Source organism: Gadus morhua, chromosome 11 (genome assembly GCF_902167405.1).
Source record: "Gadus morhua chromosome 11, gadMor3.0, whole genome shotgun sequence".
NCBI lineage: Eukaryota > Metazoa > Chordata > Actinopteri > Gadiformes > Gadidae > Gadus > Gadus morhua.
In genome coordinates, this window is record NC_044058.1 from 1,704,542 (window position 1) to 1,719,697 (window position 15,156).

General features: G+C 45.0%; 1 protein-coding gene across 6 annotated transcripts in view; it reads left to right on the plus strand.

The window, feature by feature from the left end:
- kif13a (kinesin family member 13A) overlaps positions 1-15,156 on the plus strand; it is a 144,702-nt gene that overhangs the window by 113,364 nt on the left and 16,182 nt on the right. For 4 of the 6 annotated variants that reach the window (XR_003978465.1, XM_030369953.1, XM_030369954.1 and 1 more), the window contains exons 17-28: positions 3,938-4,160; positions 4,455-4,617; positions 5,533-5,679; positions 7,783-7,932; positions 8,439-8,603; positions 9,011-9,181; positions 9,471-9,622; positions 9,701-9,833; positions 10,209-10,355; positions 10,661-10,693; positions 11,970-12,069; positions 12,668-12,794. Coding sequence is in view for 5 of the 6 variants with exons in the window: in XM_030369953.1 (XP_030225813.1) it covers positions 3,938-4,160; positions 4,455-4,617; positions 5,533-5,679; positions 7,783-7,932; positions 8,439-8,603; positions 9,011-9,181; positions 9,471-9,622; positions 9,701-9,833; positions 10,209-10,355; positions 10,661-10,693; positions 11,970-12,069; positions 12,668-12,794 (1,711 nt within the window). In the remaining variant the exon portion in view is untranslated. The remainder of the gene's footprint in view (positions 1-3,937; positions 4,161-4,454; positions 4,618-5,532; positions 5,680-7,782; positions 7,933-8,438; positions 8,604-9,010; positions 9,182-9,470; positions 9,623-9,700; positions 9,834-10,208; positions 10,356-10,660; positions 10,694-11,969; positions 12,070-12,667; positions 12,795-15,156) is intronic. The other 2 variants (XM_030369955.1, XM_030369957.1) reach the window with 1 other exon arrangement.

Consider the following 15,156-nt stretch of genomic DNA (forward strand, 5'->3'; position numbering starts at 1 on the left):
CGACACTCGCGATTTTACCCGGGCTCCAGCGCAACTTTCCCTACCAGGTGCAGCCTCAGGTAGCCTAGGACCATTCATACAGGAGCAAGCAAGAACGTTACCCTTTTCTGTCCTTGGGAAACGAAAAGACGGACAATCCGTTTCCACTGTTAGGGCAGTTTATCATTGCACATTTACGAGGCATTTATTTTTTAAACTATATTTATTTTCGAAAAATAGACAATGAGAGATTAAATTATATTGAGCGGGACATTTACTGTATTTTTTAAGGTGGTCATACCGTACCTACCATGTAGCCTATATAACACATTGAACATTGAACACAAGAAATGGAAGAAATTCCATTATGCCCATGTACTTTCATCATACGTAACTATATAAAAAATAAAGGGCCTGCAGGAAAATATAAATACAGTACGCAAAAAATTAACTTCGATGGAATGTTTCTGATCGTGCTTCAGCTTCAGATGCCGTCAAGAGGGGTCTCTGGTCATAATCCGTCGCAAGTCCATCCCTGACCAATCAGCATTCATTAGCAGAATGCTAGCGTGTACGGCCAACAACGGCCCAAACTGTAAGAAATCGAAAGGACATAAGTACTCAATCATTCGACTTTTGAACTATAATCTATATTGAACTTATATATATATATAGTTATATACTTATATAACTATATTGAATCTACGATCAAATTTGCGATATTTCAACGACAAGCAGGTGAAAGAGACATATTTAGCCGTCTAGCCCCATAGACGCCCATTCATTCTGGACTCGCCCGCGATCACACCCAGTGGAAGTCTAATGGAACTACAACCAAGATCGGTACAATGGGGCGTATAGGAAGTGCACAGGCTCTTCGTAGACGGGCTCTGATATTGTTAGGTTTTGTGTGAGGGCGCTTTGTGAACTACAGCTCTTCGCTGCTCTCGACGCGAATGATATACGTCGCCACCACTCTGGTACAGACATGGCGATCTCTCTGCTCTACTTCACCGCTTTTTTCCAAGGGGAGGATAACAGAGGTGAAAAACATTATGAGTCGGGGCATGTGTAGATTTTCAGTTATGCTGATGGGGAGATTGTCGGTCTTGTCCACGCCAGTTGCAGGGAGCGTGACGTCACATACGAGACGTGTAGTCTTTCTCATTGTGTTTTCTCTACAGCCTTTAACTAAACAATTGCACAATAAACGGACAAATGAAAAATTATCATTTCAATCCACAAACAACATATGTGTAATCCAGGGCATATAAAGACTGGGAACAGAAAATAATTACTTATCTCCATTGAAAGCCATTCATATTTTACGATCTCATAGGTCCCATGGGGGTCTACCGGAAGGGGCGGACTTACGAGCTCTATAGTATAAAGGCTGTGGTTCAGAAGGGAGAACTTCAAGCTAATGTTTTTTTGTTGTTTTGTGTATGTATATCTCTGCCGTCTTTCGCCTTATTGCTTTGAATTTAATACATGGTCCCACAGTCACCTAGTACACCTAGCAGAGTTTGCAGCTTTTACCATTTTCGGCAACAAAGCAGTTAATGTATGGGTGTTTGGTCAAGTTGTGGTCACTGCACTATATTCAAAGGGTCTGACCGTATGAGTTGCGATTTGAAAGTTGGTCATCATGACGAATGGTGCAATTATAACAAGTTTCATGCATATTGCACCTTCCTAGTGGTAATGGCAGTCTGTTGAATTCCTGAACTTCAAGGCCTTGTTTTAGCGCCACCTATGTGTTACTCTTGCCCATCTTCTGATTCCATTACAAATTACTAATAACTTTTGGAGCATAAAAGTCAAGCAGTGATTAACGGGGTCCGAGCAAAATTACAAGTCAAGGACACACTAATGGAAGATATATAAATATGACATATAATTATGAAGGAACGATGTTCCACTTAATGCAATACTGTGCCTCGGCTTTCAGGTGAGCTGCAGAGCAATGGCCGAATGTCATGTTCAGCTTGTTCATAATACTCTAATCGGGATTCGAACTCTCAACCTAAGGATCACCTGTACAAGGCATTATCCCATTGAGCCACTTATAAACCTGAACTGCATTTTCATTCACATGGTCAAAATGTCTATTGATAAGCACACAACAGCCAGAAAACTCAAAGCACACATTTCTCAAGTGAATTTAGAGCTCTCTTAAAAGCATATACCTGAAGAATCTTTCAAATTCTGGGGAAATTAAACATTTGTAGGCAAGAACACTAACGGTAGAAATATATGGCCGGTCGCATAACGACCGGCCATAGCAACCCTGCCGACATCAACTTGTAGTGTCAATATATATATATATTTTTTAAGCGTTTGTATACATAGACATCCTATATCATATATAGGATGTCTATGTTTGCATATCCTTTAATTATACCGTGTCCATTAATCCCTGATATATGGACACCTACTAAGTAATTCCAGTCAAATTGTCTGTTCAGCCTTCAAAACGAGAGCTGGTACATTGTGGAAAATGCATTAAACTGTAATCAGAAAACGCAGTTATATGTTATACCCTGGAGTATCAGTGATACAAAAGGCTGCGACGAATTTTGAATCATAAATATGTACAATGTATCCTTTAAATACGTCCATGGAACAGATGGCTAATGTGAATAATAGATACTTGTGGACCGCTGAAAAGGTAAAACTTTTCCTTGCTCTCATCGAAGAAGAAAAAAACATTACAGCTATTTTAGATGGAAAACAACACAATTCCACTATATATCAGGACCTAAGAGAGCTTTTTTATCAAACGGATACGACAAGCCCTGGAATGTGTGTAGTTTTTCGCTCCAACCACTTGATGGAAACGCACCTAATTCAAATTTTGCGAACTTTCTAAAGATTCGCACCAGCTTTTAGATGGAAACGTGACTTTAGTAATGTTCAGCTTGTTCATAATGCTCTAATCAGGATTCGAACTCTCAACTTAAGGATCACCAATACAAGGCATTACCACATTGAGCCACTGACATTTTTCTGAACTGTAGGAAGCCTCATTCACATAGTGAAAATGTCTATTGATAAGCACACATCAAGAAAACTTCAACCACACATTTCACGAGAAAGGGCTTTCTTAAAAGAGTAAAGATCTGAAAACTTGCACTGTTAAAGGTATCCACCTAATGATAGTCGTAAGGTAGTTATACAATAACAAAATTGTAATATAGGCAAAATGGTTTGAGACTGTGGACGTTTGGCTTTTCTATGATTTTTTTTTTTTAGAGCAGACGACCAGGGTGAAAAAGATGCATCTGATTCTAGAGATTAATATTGTAAAATAATTTTGAGTCCAGGTCAATCAGGTGAGGAGAAATAAGACTAATTCATGATTTTTTACAATAGCGCCACCTTTGGGTGCAGTACCACAAATTTGGGTTTATGGGTAGTGGGGTATATTGGTAATCATACCTGAACATTTTAAGAGTTTTCGACTCACGGTATAGGCTGCAGTATGACTTTTACAGAATTTGGGGGGAAAAAAACGTTAAAGAAACAATAATATGAATAATAATAATACTTATGATTACAATTTTACTGCACCCACAATTTTACTTCGGATTCCGTAGGACCCCTAATAATAATAATAATACTAACGATTACAACAGGGTTCCTACGGATTTCGTAGGACCCCTAATTAGTGCAGCATCCTGTGGGTTTATTCCAACCTAGATGGTCTTTAGGCCTACATCCCCGATTCTGCTCGTACTGCTGCTGTGCCAATGTATTTCCAGGGATGGCTTCGGTCAGCCACTTACGCAGGACCTCATCTGTTCAGCCATACTTTTTTAGATGTGTACTATGTTGATCACAACCGGATTTCAATTGGAGCAGAATGCAACCATTGACAGAAAACACATGTTTAGAAGATGATGATGAGGAAGATGATTGCTGTGAAGATGATGATGAGGAAGACGATGCTCTGCAGACCCCATGCAGAATGTGGTGCAGGTGCTGGAGAAGCAGTATCTGGAGGAGAGGCGGACTGCCCTGGAGGAGCAGAGGAGAATGTACGAGAGGGAGCTGGAGTCGCTACGGCAACAACTCTCGCCCGAGAAGACAAAGCAGCACCACCAGCGCAGCAACAGCGAGCACCTGGCCTTCACCACGCACAGCCCCCACAACAAGCCACGTCTGTGGACCGACGACAGGTGGGACACACTGACACCCCCAAACCAAACACATGGAAACATGAAGTTAAACTTTCGAACATCAAAGACAGTACACCGTGTACACAAATATATATCATCACACCATTTTTAATCTTGCAATTTTCCTTACTTGTTTTTAATTATCATGGATAACTGTCTCTTTGTTTTTGGCTGTGTGTGTGTGTGTGTGTGTGTGTGTGTGTGTGTGTGTGTGTGTGTGTGTGTGTGTGTGTGTGTGTGTGTGTGTGTGCTTGTGCTTGTGCTTGTGCCTGTGTTCATATGTATCTCTGTCAGGGACGAGTTGTTCCGACAGAGCCTCTCCCGGCTAAGGGAGCAGGTAGTGAAAGCAAACACTTTGGTGCGAGAAGCCAACTTTCTGGCAGAGGAGATGAACAAACTGACAGACTACCAGGTCACCCTCCAGATCCCCGCAGCCAACCTCAGTGCTAACCGCAAGGTCAGGCCTCCAGACACACACACACACACACACACACACACACACACACACACACACACACACACACACACACACACACACACACACACACACACACACACACGCAGACACACAGACAGACATTTTATGTAGAAAACAGTCAGAGGGGAATACTTTGAATACCCGTTGATTATTGATGACAAGTGTGTATGGGTGGTTGGACCCTAAACAAATATATCAGCAGTTTGTGAATTTATGAATTAATTTGAATAACTATGTCGGTATTGTATTAATGGGTACTCTCAGATGCATTAAAATTACTGAAGGATTCTCAAATTCTCACTGAAACACGAGCTGAGGGTTCACCTATATTAACCCTTTGAATCAGAATAACTGCCATTGTTCACCAGGAGTTGTTAAATAAATACATTAGTGGCAACAGCTTTTAATAAATGGTAAATTGTAAAAATGATGGATAGTTAGATGGTCTTTGGTTTATTAACTATATGATACTGAATGAAACCAATGTTTTCTAAGAGTTTGTATTGAAACTTCTATGGTATTATTTGATCTGAATAATTATAACTAAAGTGTTCTCAAAAACACAAAATGTACACAACATGTTAACCATGTGCAACAGCATCACCATTCAAGTTTCAATGCTGCCTTTTTTGGCCACTGGGCCAATGTGGAGATTTTTTCCAATTTATACACCCAGACTAATCACGGAGTGATGTTATTCCCATCTTTCATCACCATACTGTGGCATTTTGTGCCGTGTCCAAATAAAGAACACTGGAGGGTTTTGATTTCATGCATAATATTTTATAATTGTATACTCTTAGCATTGGCCAAGTCGGGACAGTGAGTTGCATCACGAGTGGATGGCCCTGGGGCATGGGCCACCACTGACTGTTGACCCCTGACCCTCTGCAGCGTGGAGCCATCGTGAGCGAACCAGCCATTCAGGTGCGGAGGAAAGGAAAAGGAACACAGGTGTGGGCCATCGAGAGGTTGGAGAACAAGCTGGTGGACATGAGGGACCACTACAGAGACTGGAAGGAAGGCACAGAGGAGGAGATGGTGAGCCAGGCAGAGGAGGAGGGTTTCTTCACAGGAATGACACTTTATCTGGAGGGGACATGAAACAGAGCAATGCTGTGTAAGAAAGCGTAGTGGACGGGCTGAGGTGAATGGTGGACCATGTACCTGGATTTAGGATTGGCAGGAGCCAGTGTCTTGAATCTGATTTGAGCAGCCACTGTTAGCCAGTCCAGGGTGTGGAGGATTGGTATAGTGTGGGATAATAATAATAGTAATAATAATTAATTGAATTTATGTAGCGCTTTTTTTCTGGAAACTCAAAGCGCTAACAGTGATGGGGGGGGGAACCTCACTAACCACCACCAGTGTGTAGCACCCTCTTGGGTGATGCACGGCAGCCAATCAGCCCCAGAACGCTCACCACACACCAGCTCGAGGTGGAGGGTGAGGGAATTAATGAATAAGCCAATTATACAGGGGGATGATTAGGGGGCCAGATTGAAAGAGCCTGGTTGGGCAGTTTTAGCCAGGACACCGGGGAAACCCCTACTCGTTGCGATAAGTGCCCTGGGATCTTTTATGACCTCAGTGAGTCAGGACCCGGTTTTACGTCCTTGGACGGCACCTTCCACAGCACAGTGTCCCCGTCACTGCACTGGGGCATCGGGATTGATGTTTTTGGCCAGAGGGAAGAGTGCTACCTACTGGCCAACACCCGACACCACTTCCAGCAGCAACTCAGTGTTCCCAGTTGGTCTCCCATCCAGTACTAACCAAGCCCACACCTGCTTAGCTTCAGAGATTCAGCTAAGGCAGGGTTGCCATTGGTCTGGCTGCTGGGATAAGCTCTGTTGGTTGAAGACCAGCCGGGCTGCTGCAGTCTGGATGAGTTGCAGAGGTCGAATAGCACATGCAGGCAGACCAGCCACAAGGAGGTCGCAGTCTAGACCAAAACCTGCACGGTTTCTTGGTGAGGATGGAACACATCATCCTGATGTTGTGGAGTATATTTCTGTAAGAGCGAGTTTTCCCAAGGATGTCGGCAGCAAAAGAAGATAGTCATCCAGTATCACACCCATCTGGATCTGTTGGTTCATTGTGTCGAGGCTGCTGAAAGGTCCAGCAGAATTACAGAGGAGGAGATGGATACTATTCTAGCCATTGGAAGTTACTCTGTGAGCAAGTAAGGACAGGCAGTCTCATTTGAGTGGTTGAATCTGGACTGGTTAGGGTCGAGAAGGTTGTTCTGGTGTAGGTAGAGTTTGCTTGAGAAAGGGTATTCAAGTGTTTTGAAAATAAATGGTAGAAGAGAGACAGGTTGTGTGTACTTCTTTGAAAGAAGGTTCACTTTCTCTATTTAATAGTATGGGAAACAAGCAGTCGTCAATGAGGTATTGATGAGCTGTGCGAGGAGTTGAGGGAGGGCAGGAGCACCAGTCTGGAGAAGGTGAGAGGGGACAGGTGGAGTAGGTGGTGGGAAGTGTCCCGGGATATTAACCTAAAGGAAGTTAGAGCAGTTCCTGTTGATTATAACCTGCACTGCGTTTTATTAGTGGCAGAGTAGGCTACATTGTAATTCACCTTCTGTGTAGAAACATTGACCAACCAATGAGTGCTGCTGTCTCCTGGGCAGGTTTACTCCACTAGACACACGGTACTCGTACCGCTCCTACTAGTTCCCCAAATCCCATCGCTAATTCTGACCCGGTCGTGAATGTATGTTGAATATCCACATTTTTCTAACAAAAATGTTCAACTGCATAAGCTGCTATTTAGATGTAGGATTACATTTTTACACCACCACAACAGCACTATGCTGCTATAAATATCACTTTCAGAGAAGCATTATTGTAAACCTTGACCCAAATTTGTGGTGGAGAACTTGCCTATCTGGGCCGGAGATCGAACGTGCGAACCAACCCTTCTTATACAGCCTATCAACAACAATATCTGGGCAGCGGTGAAGGGCTTCACTATTTAATGATAGCTCCTGGTCCATAACTATGCCTATGCTATTTAGAGGATTCCTACATTACTACAAAGGTTTTTCAAGTGCCATATGTTGTTTGCTAGTACCTAGGGGCCCTTGGGCTTCTAATCCAGACAGCATATTGTCTCATGTAACTTTATTGTTTCGGTCAGTGTTACAAGGCGAACAGCAAGCACTTGGACCCATTCTATGAGGCGCAGGAGAACCACAACCTGATCGGAGTAGCCAACATATTCCTGGAGTGCCTTTACCACGATGTCAAGCTGCAGTATGCAGTACCCATCATCAGCCAGCAGGGGGAGGTATGCGCATTCACTAACCTATCAGTATGCAGTACCCATCATCAGGCAGCAGGCGGATGTATGAGCATTCACTAACCTAACCGTATGCAGTACCCATCATCAGCCAGCAGGGGGAAGTATAAGCATTCACTAACCTAACCACATGCAGTACCCATCATCAGCCAGCAGGGGGAGGTATGAGCATTCAATAACCTAACGCAGATTTAAATGCTCCACAGCGGCTCCTGCACAGTAAATTCCCCTGCAATTTCATAATCTGTTGACTCCACCTTTGCCAGGAACGTAAATGCTACTGCAGTTTGGAAGCTCTACTGCGTGAACCAATGATTAAGAAAAAAGAGTGCAAGACAGCAGATATATTTGATAAATATAGGAGGAAACATAAATATTCTAAGGATAATTATTAAACACCTTCTCTGTAAATGAATCAGTAGGCTATTTAATACAGACCTATCTCCACAGTCAACGGTGTGTTGCAGTGAGCTCTTCCCCGACCCCACCTGCAGGTGGCGGGCAGACTGCATGTGGAGCTGATGCGCGTGTGCGGCCCGCTGCCCGAGCGGCTTGCGTGGGGCGATGACTCCTCAGAAAATTCCAGCGAGAGTGGCTGTTACGAGGTGATGGACGGCCACGGGGAGGTTGTCCTGATGGCCAGGAGGCTCACCTGCAGGGTAAAGAGCAGCTTTGGATGTTCTAGTCTAGTGGGTTACAGCCCAGGGTCCTGGGACATCCCTCTATGTCTACGGTCACCATTAGGCCTGGAGCAACATGCCCTAACCCCTACCTTCCGCTTAATGCCATGGATTTAATATGCAATGCAATAAACTGCTACATTGAATACTGGGTGAATGCTAAATTAAAAATGGGCTTATGATTTCAATGTTTAGGTCAATTGAGTGTTGAGCTGTCTGTCACAGAACGGTGACATTACATTTCCACGGTTTACTCGACATCAGAACTCTTGCTTAGAAACAGGCGCTGACTCTCCCATGCCAGTTAACCTCTTTGTGAAGACCTAGTCACGTGTTAACATCCAGAACCCTGCTGCCCTCTCCCTGCCCCCCCCTCCACTCTGCAGGTCCACATCAAGGAGGCCTCGGGGCTGCCCCTCAACCTGTCCAACTTCGTCTTCTGCCAGTACACGTTCTGGGACCAGGCCGAGCCCACGGTGGCTCCTCCCATGGTCAGCCCGGACGCCCCCACACACTCCCCCGAGGCCCAGTTCACTGTCCGCTTCGACCACAGCAAGGTGAGCCAGAGGACCGTCCCCATAGGAGACACAAGGTGAAGGGAGCCCTTTTTACATTTAAAAGCATTACTGAGTATGGTAACGCCCAAAATAAAGCCACGAGGACATCAGCAAACTGACTTTAGTACAGATACTAAACCGAGACCCCTGAACAGTTGTAGTATCCAGTGTCACACCAGAGGCATTGCTGTTGCTTGTTTTAAATGGTTACTTGTACACAGTTTGCCAGTGTTTAGTGATATTACGGCTCAATATCCAAATGGAACCTCTCTATCTCCTCTCTGTGCAGGACCACGTGGTTCACGTGACAGATGACTTCCTGGAGTTCATCTCAGAAGGGGCGCTGGCCATCGAGGTGTGGGGTCATCGCTGCGCCGGGACGGGGCCATCGCCGTGGCAGCTGGATGCGCTCCAGGCCAAGAGTCGCACGCTCCGGGACAGGTACGGTGAACGCACACAAGCACGGCCTGCTGATGCGCCTCAGCCATCAGAGCGGTGACCTGGGTGCTGTGCTGCTAGGTGGAGTGAGGTGTCCCGTCGGATTGAGCTGTGGGCGTCCGTCCAGGAGCTCAACGAGCAGGGGGAGTACTCGCACGTGGAGTTGGTGCCGGGGAAGGATGTCAGCACCGGGGGAGTCTTTCAGCTGCGGCAGGTCTGGGAAATAACGTTGAAAGTGTTGCTCTTTTTCCTAGTCCTGCCCCTGGTACCGCGATGCTGTCTAATCAGACATCAGGTGACCTTGGGTGTCTTGAAAGGCAACTCTAAATTAAATGTATTATTATTATTATTATTATTAATCGCATTTACATGAAAATGGAACCCCCAATATGTGTAGGGTTCGAGAGGGAACATTGTACCAGTGTGTGTGGTCAGTGTAAACTCGTGGACTATGCCTGGAAAAAGTTTAAAATAAGACAGGTATATTTGGCAGTGTAAAAACGCTTTATGAGTGTGTCTGCAGGCTGTGTTCGTCTTCATGTACGCATGTGACTAGATAAAAGAAAATGCTGTGTGTTATGGTGCTCAGGGTCATTCTCGGAGGCTCCAGGTGTGTGTGAAGCCGGTTCAACACTCGGGTACCTTGCCTCTGCTGGTGGAGGCTGTGATGTCCGTCGCTATTGGCTGCGTGTCTGTCCGCTCCATAAAGCTCCAGAGACCCCTGGACAGCTACCAGGTCAGTATGAAGTAGTGCCACAAAGTGGGAACAAATGAAGAACCCACTGAAATCTGCATTGTTCTGTCAGTGTGGGAAAACATTTGGCCACAGGACTAGCTCAGTGTGATCAACCGGGGTCTCATGAGCGCCCCATAGATGGTTTTACTGATAGCGCTGAAGGAAGGGTCAATACTCACTCATCAGTTACTCTGCAGTGTGTGTGTGCTCTCAGCATGGACCTACGTATTCAGGACAGAGGAGATGTTCACAAAGCTATTTCCCCGGTTCTCCTTTACGTGACTGAGTGTGTTCTCTCTTGCCAGAGAGAGGTGGAGGACGAAATGGATAGTTATCAGGTATCAACTCAGTCTACTAACACCTCGTGCTGCAATGTTGGATCCAATTTAGGCATGATGGGCGGCCTGCTGTACTCACGTGACCCCAGACAATGGCATGACTTGGTGTGTGGGGGGTGACATGCCTGGATGGTCTCTCGCGTTTTTATCAACCACACATGCCCCCACTCAAAACATTCATTCGGTAATCCCAATGTGCCCCCCAGTCTGCCGGGCTGCACTCACTTACCAACAGTCCTGCCTGCTTGTGGCCATTGATGGGCTCCAAGTGCAATATGTCCGCCCTCGATCCCATTGCCGATGCATGGCTCCTGCATGACGTTGTTTAGCATGGTGGATGCCCAGTGGGTACCAGTGCCTGAGATGGTTTTGAGCTGTATGTCTGTGGAGTGTTTTGAGGCTCTCATAGAGGTCATTGTACCATTCAGGTAGGATTGTGGGTGGCTTTGATCGCTTTGAGAACATTTCTGTGTTCTGCGTCTCTATCAGCATGTTTGTGTGTGTGTGCGTGTGCGTGTGTGTGTGTGTGTGTGTGTGCGTGTGCGTGTGTGTGTGTGTGTGTGTGTCTTTTAGTTTATTATAATCCTTCTACAATATTTTTCAGAAAGATTATAAATCCTTCAATATCAAAAAAATGCAGGTTACACTTTTAAATAAGGGTACAACAATTACACATTAATTAACACTAAATCCTAAACATTTTGACAACACCACTACCTTAGTTAGCATTAACACCATTAGTACATGATTACTAGACCTAGATTAATTAACTGTTAGTTAGCTGTTAGTTAATGCGTCTCCCTGCATTAAAGGTACAGTGTGTAGAGCATCCTCTAGTGGAACGTTCCTGGCAGCAATGGTATGAATGAGTGTATAATCCCATGATAATCATTGTGTTATCCTTAGTTTGAGCCCTTCATAATGACATGGGGATTGACTCCTCTGAAATGTGATGTGTGCACTGCCATTCAGTTTGTAATTATTTTATTGATCTTTCTTTTTTTTTTTAAAGGAGTGAGTGCAATCTGCAACCTCAGCACTAGTGGTCTCCTCAAAGTTACACGCTGGACCTTCAGATGATGTTAATGAATGGTTTATTATTGCACCCTTATTGTAAAGCTGTGTGTTTCCTAAAGACCTCTGTCTCTACCTCAAACGTTATCAAGACCATCACTGGGACTTCAGGAATAGCCACTGTGTATTCCCTGGGCTTGTGTCTTATAAGCTGTTGGCAGTGTCCTCCTCTCGCCTCACACCACTGCCTTTCTTATACCAGGAGGAAGACCTAAACTGCGTACGGGAGCGTTGGTCCGAAGCCCTGATCAAACGAAGGGAGTATCTCGACGAACAGATCAAGAGAATAATCAACAAGCCTGGTGAGTTCTGCAGCTTGAGGAGAAATACTTTAGAATCTTCTCAACTGTCTTTTCATCTCTCGTTCAATGATGATCAATGATTTGACCTCGCCTCATGTGACCTTACCATACCTAACCTGACCTTACATTATCTTACCATACCTTAACTTACCATACCTCAGCAGACCTTACATTATCTTACCATACCTTAACTTACCATACCTCACCTGACCTTAGCTTAACATACCCTAACTCAACATACCTCACCTGATCTTATATTATCTTACCATACCTTAACTTACCATTCCTCACCTGACCTTAGCTTACCATACCCTAACTCACCATACCTCCCCTGACTTTACTTTATCATACCATACCTTAACTCACTATACCCCAACTGACCTTAACTTACCATACCCTAACTCACCATACCTCACCTGACCTTGCTTTATCTTACCATACCTTAACTTACCATACCTCACCTGAACTCACCTTATCTTACCATACCTTAACTTACCATACCTCACCTCACCTCACCTTGCATTGCCATACTTTTACTATACCATACCTTACCTTAACTTACATCACCGTCCCTGAGCCTGCCACCATGTGCCTGCAGAGAAGTGTGAGGAGGACATGGAGCGCGAGGCGCGGCTAGTGGAGCAGTGGGTGGGGCTGACGGAGGAGAGGAACGCTGTGCTGGTCCCTGCCCCGGGGGGGGGCATTCCTGGGGCGCCAGCACACTGGTAACAGCTACACACTCACAGCACACTTGTAACAAACACACGCTCATAGCACACTGGTAGCACATGCACGCTCACAGCACACTGGTAACACACACACACTCACAGCACACTGGTAACACACACACAGCACACTGGTAACACACACACACTCACAGCATACACAAACACACAAACTCACAGCACACTGGTAACACACACACACACACAGCGCACTGGTCAAGCACTCACAGCACACTGGTTACAAACACACACACACTCACAGCACACTGGTCCCACCCACACATACTCACATTACACTGGAAACACACACACACTCACTCACAGCACACTGGAAAAACACACACTCACACTCACAGCACACTGGTAACACACACACACACTCACAGCACACTGGTAACACACACAAATAGTGATGGCAGTCCAACACTGAAGCTTCGATACGTGCTTCATACCATTAACTACACTAACCATAAAACCACTGCCTCGAAGGTTGCTTTGGTACGGAAAAATCACGTGATATGACGTCAGAAACAGCAACTGCTTCTTTCTCTGAATGAATCGCCTGAGTGGTTTGCGGCGCTGTCATGCCAAATTTGTACCGGCTGCCAAATTTGTACCGGGCGCGTCATCCATACGTAATCCATTCCAAACCTGCCTGGCAACAGATGATCGCGTCGACCGTTGCCTGGCAACGGACGATCGCGTCGAATGACGTGAAAGGTTCACGAACATTCACGAACCTTCAAGCTCGTTCATTCGCACTTGTCCGTTATCTGTATTGTGCTATTTCATCCTTGACCTGCTTTAACACTCTGTTTACTTGCTAAATTTGATTAAACAATTAAATACAATACAAATATAAAGTAAAAACAAGTGTTATCTAGCGATCCGTTATCTGTATTATGTTATTTCGTCTTTGGCAACATGAGCGCGAATGTTTTTTGAAACCTGCCCGGCAACGGACAACCCTTACGTAATCAGTTGTCCGTTGCCTGGCAACGGACAACTGTTGAGGTGCCCGGTACAAATTTGGCAGCCGGTACAAACTTGGCATGACAGCGCCACACACTGGCCCTCATTTATCAAACGAACGTAGAAATTATCGCAAATCTGAACGCATGATTCATCTTACGATAGGACCAACGTGAGATTCACGAAACTTTCGTATCACACCAATCCCAGCGTACGAAGGATCTTGGTGTTGATAAATACGGCGGCTTAGATCGATCGTAATTAACGTAACACGCCCATATAAAAGCACATCTTCAGAAGTCTCGCCCCTAACTTTTACGACATGGAGAAACGTCCAACGGTAAAAAAAAGAGAGGAATTTTTCTAAGACCGAAATGGGGACGCTCGTGTCACTGGTGGATGCGAACCGTCTGGTTTTGTTTGGTAGCCTAAAAGCTGGCATTAAAGGCAAGCAACAGAATGCTATATGGAAGGAAATAAATGTTGCAGTGAATAGTGTTTCCAATGTTCATCGGGCTACGGAAGAGGTTTGTTAATTAAATTAATTAGGCTAAATAATCAATTAAATGTAAAATTTCTGTTATCCAGCTTAAAACATTTCACATATATGCTATTGTTTGCATTGCGTTAAAGTTATTTTATTCCGAATAAGGTGAAGAAAAAATGGTCCGACATGAAGCTCAGCACCAAAAAACGTGTTGCGGCTGTGAAGCGGGCCAAGCAAGAAACGGGAGGAGGCCGGGTGGACCCTAGCCTTGAACTGACGGCATTTGAGGAGCGAGTGGCTGGTCTCATCGGGTCTCCCTCCATTTCGGGCATAAGTGGCGGAGGAGACACCGATGCACTCCAGACCAGTCATGGAAGTGGTAAAAAGGCCTTTGAAATTATTTAAAAAATATATATCTACAGCTTCCGTGTTACAAAGTAATGGCACAAATAATCTCATGATTGGCCTATACATCGCTCCACTGTTGCCCTTGTTCGCGTGTGAGCGCTGTTGAAGTTGCGCTCCTGATCCGTGTTCGGATGAGCCAGAGGAGTTATTAGGTAGGTCGTTCAGGGCATAGCCTTTGTCACCTAGATGAATCACATCAAACTTTTAGTGCGATGTCTTAGACGTTTTTCAAGAGAAAAAAAAGTGTGACTGCAGCGTAACTCACCGAGGAGATGACTCTGACCATGTAGTGCGCCCTGATGTAGACGATGCACAACGTTGCTATTTTGGAAAATAAAAGAATCGTGCGTGCCCCCAGGCCATCGGGCTACCATGTTCAGGATTGACATTCTGGCATCGCAAATAATCGGAACATTAACTGAATGGTAGCTTTTGCGGTTGATGTACGCGTAATCATTAATAGATGGTGGCTTCATACGCACATGGGTATACCAA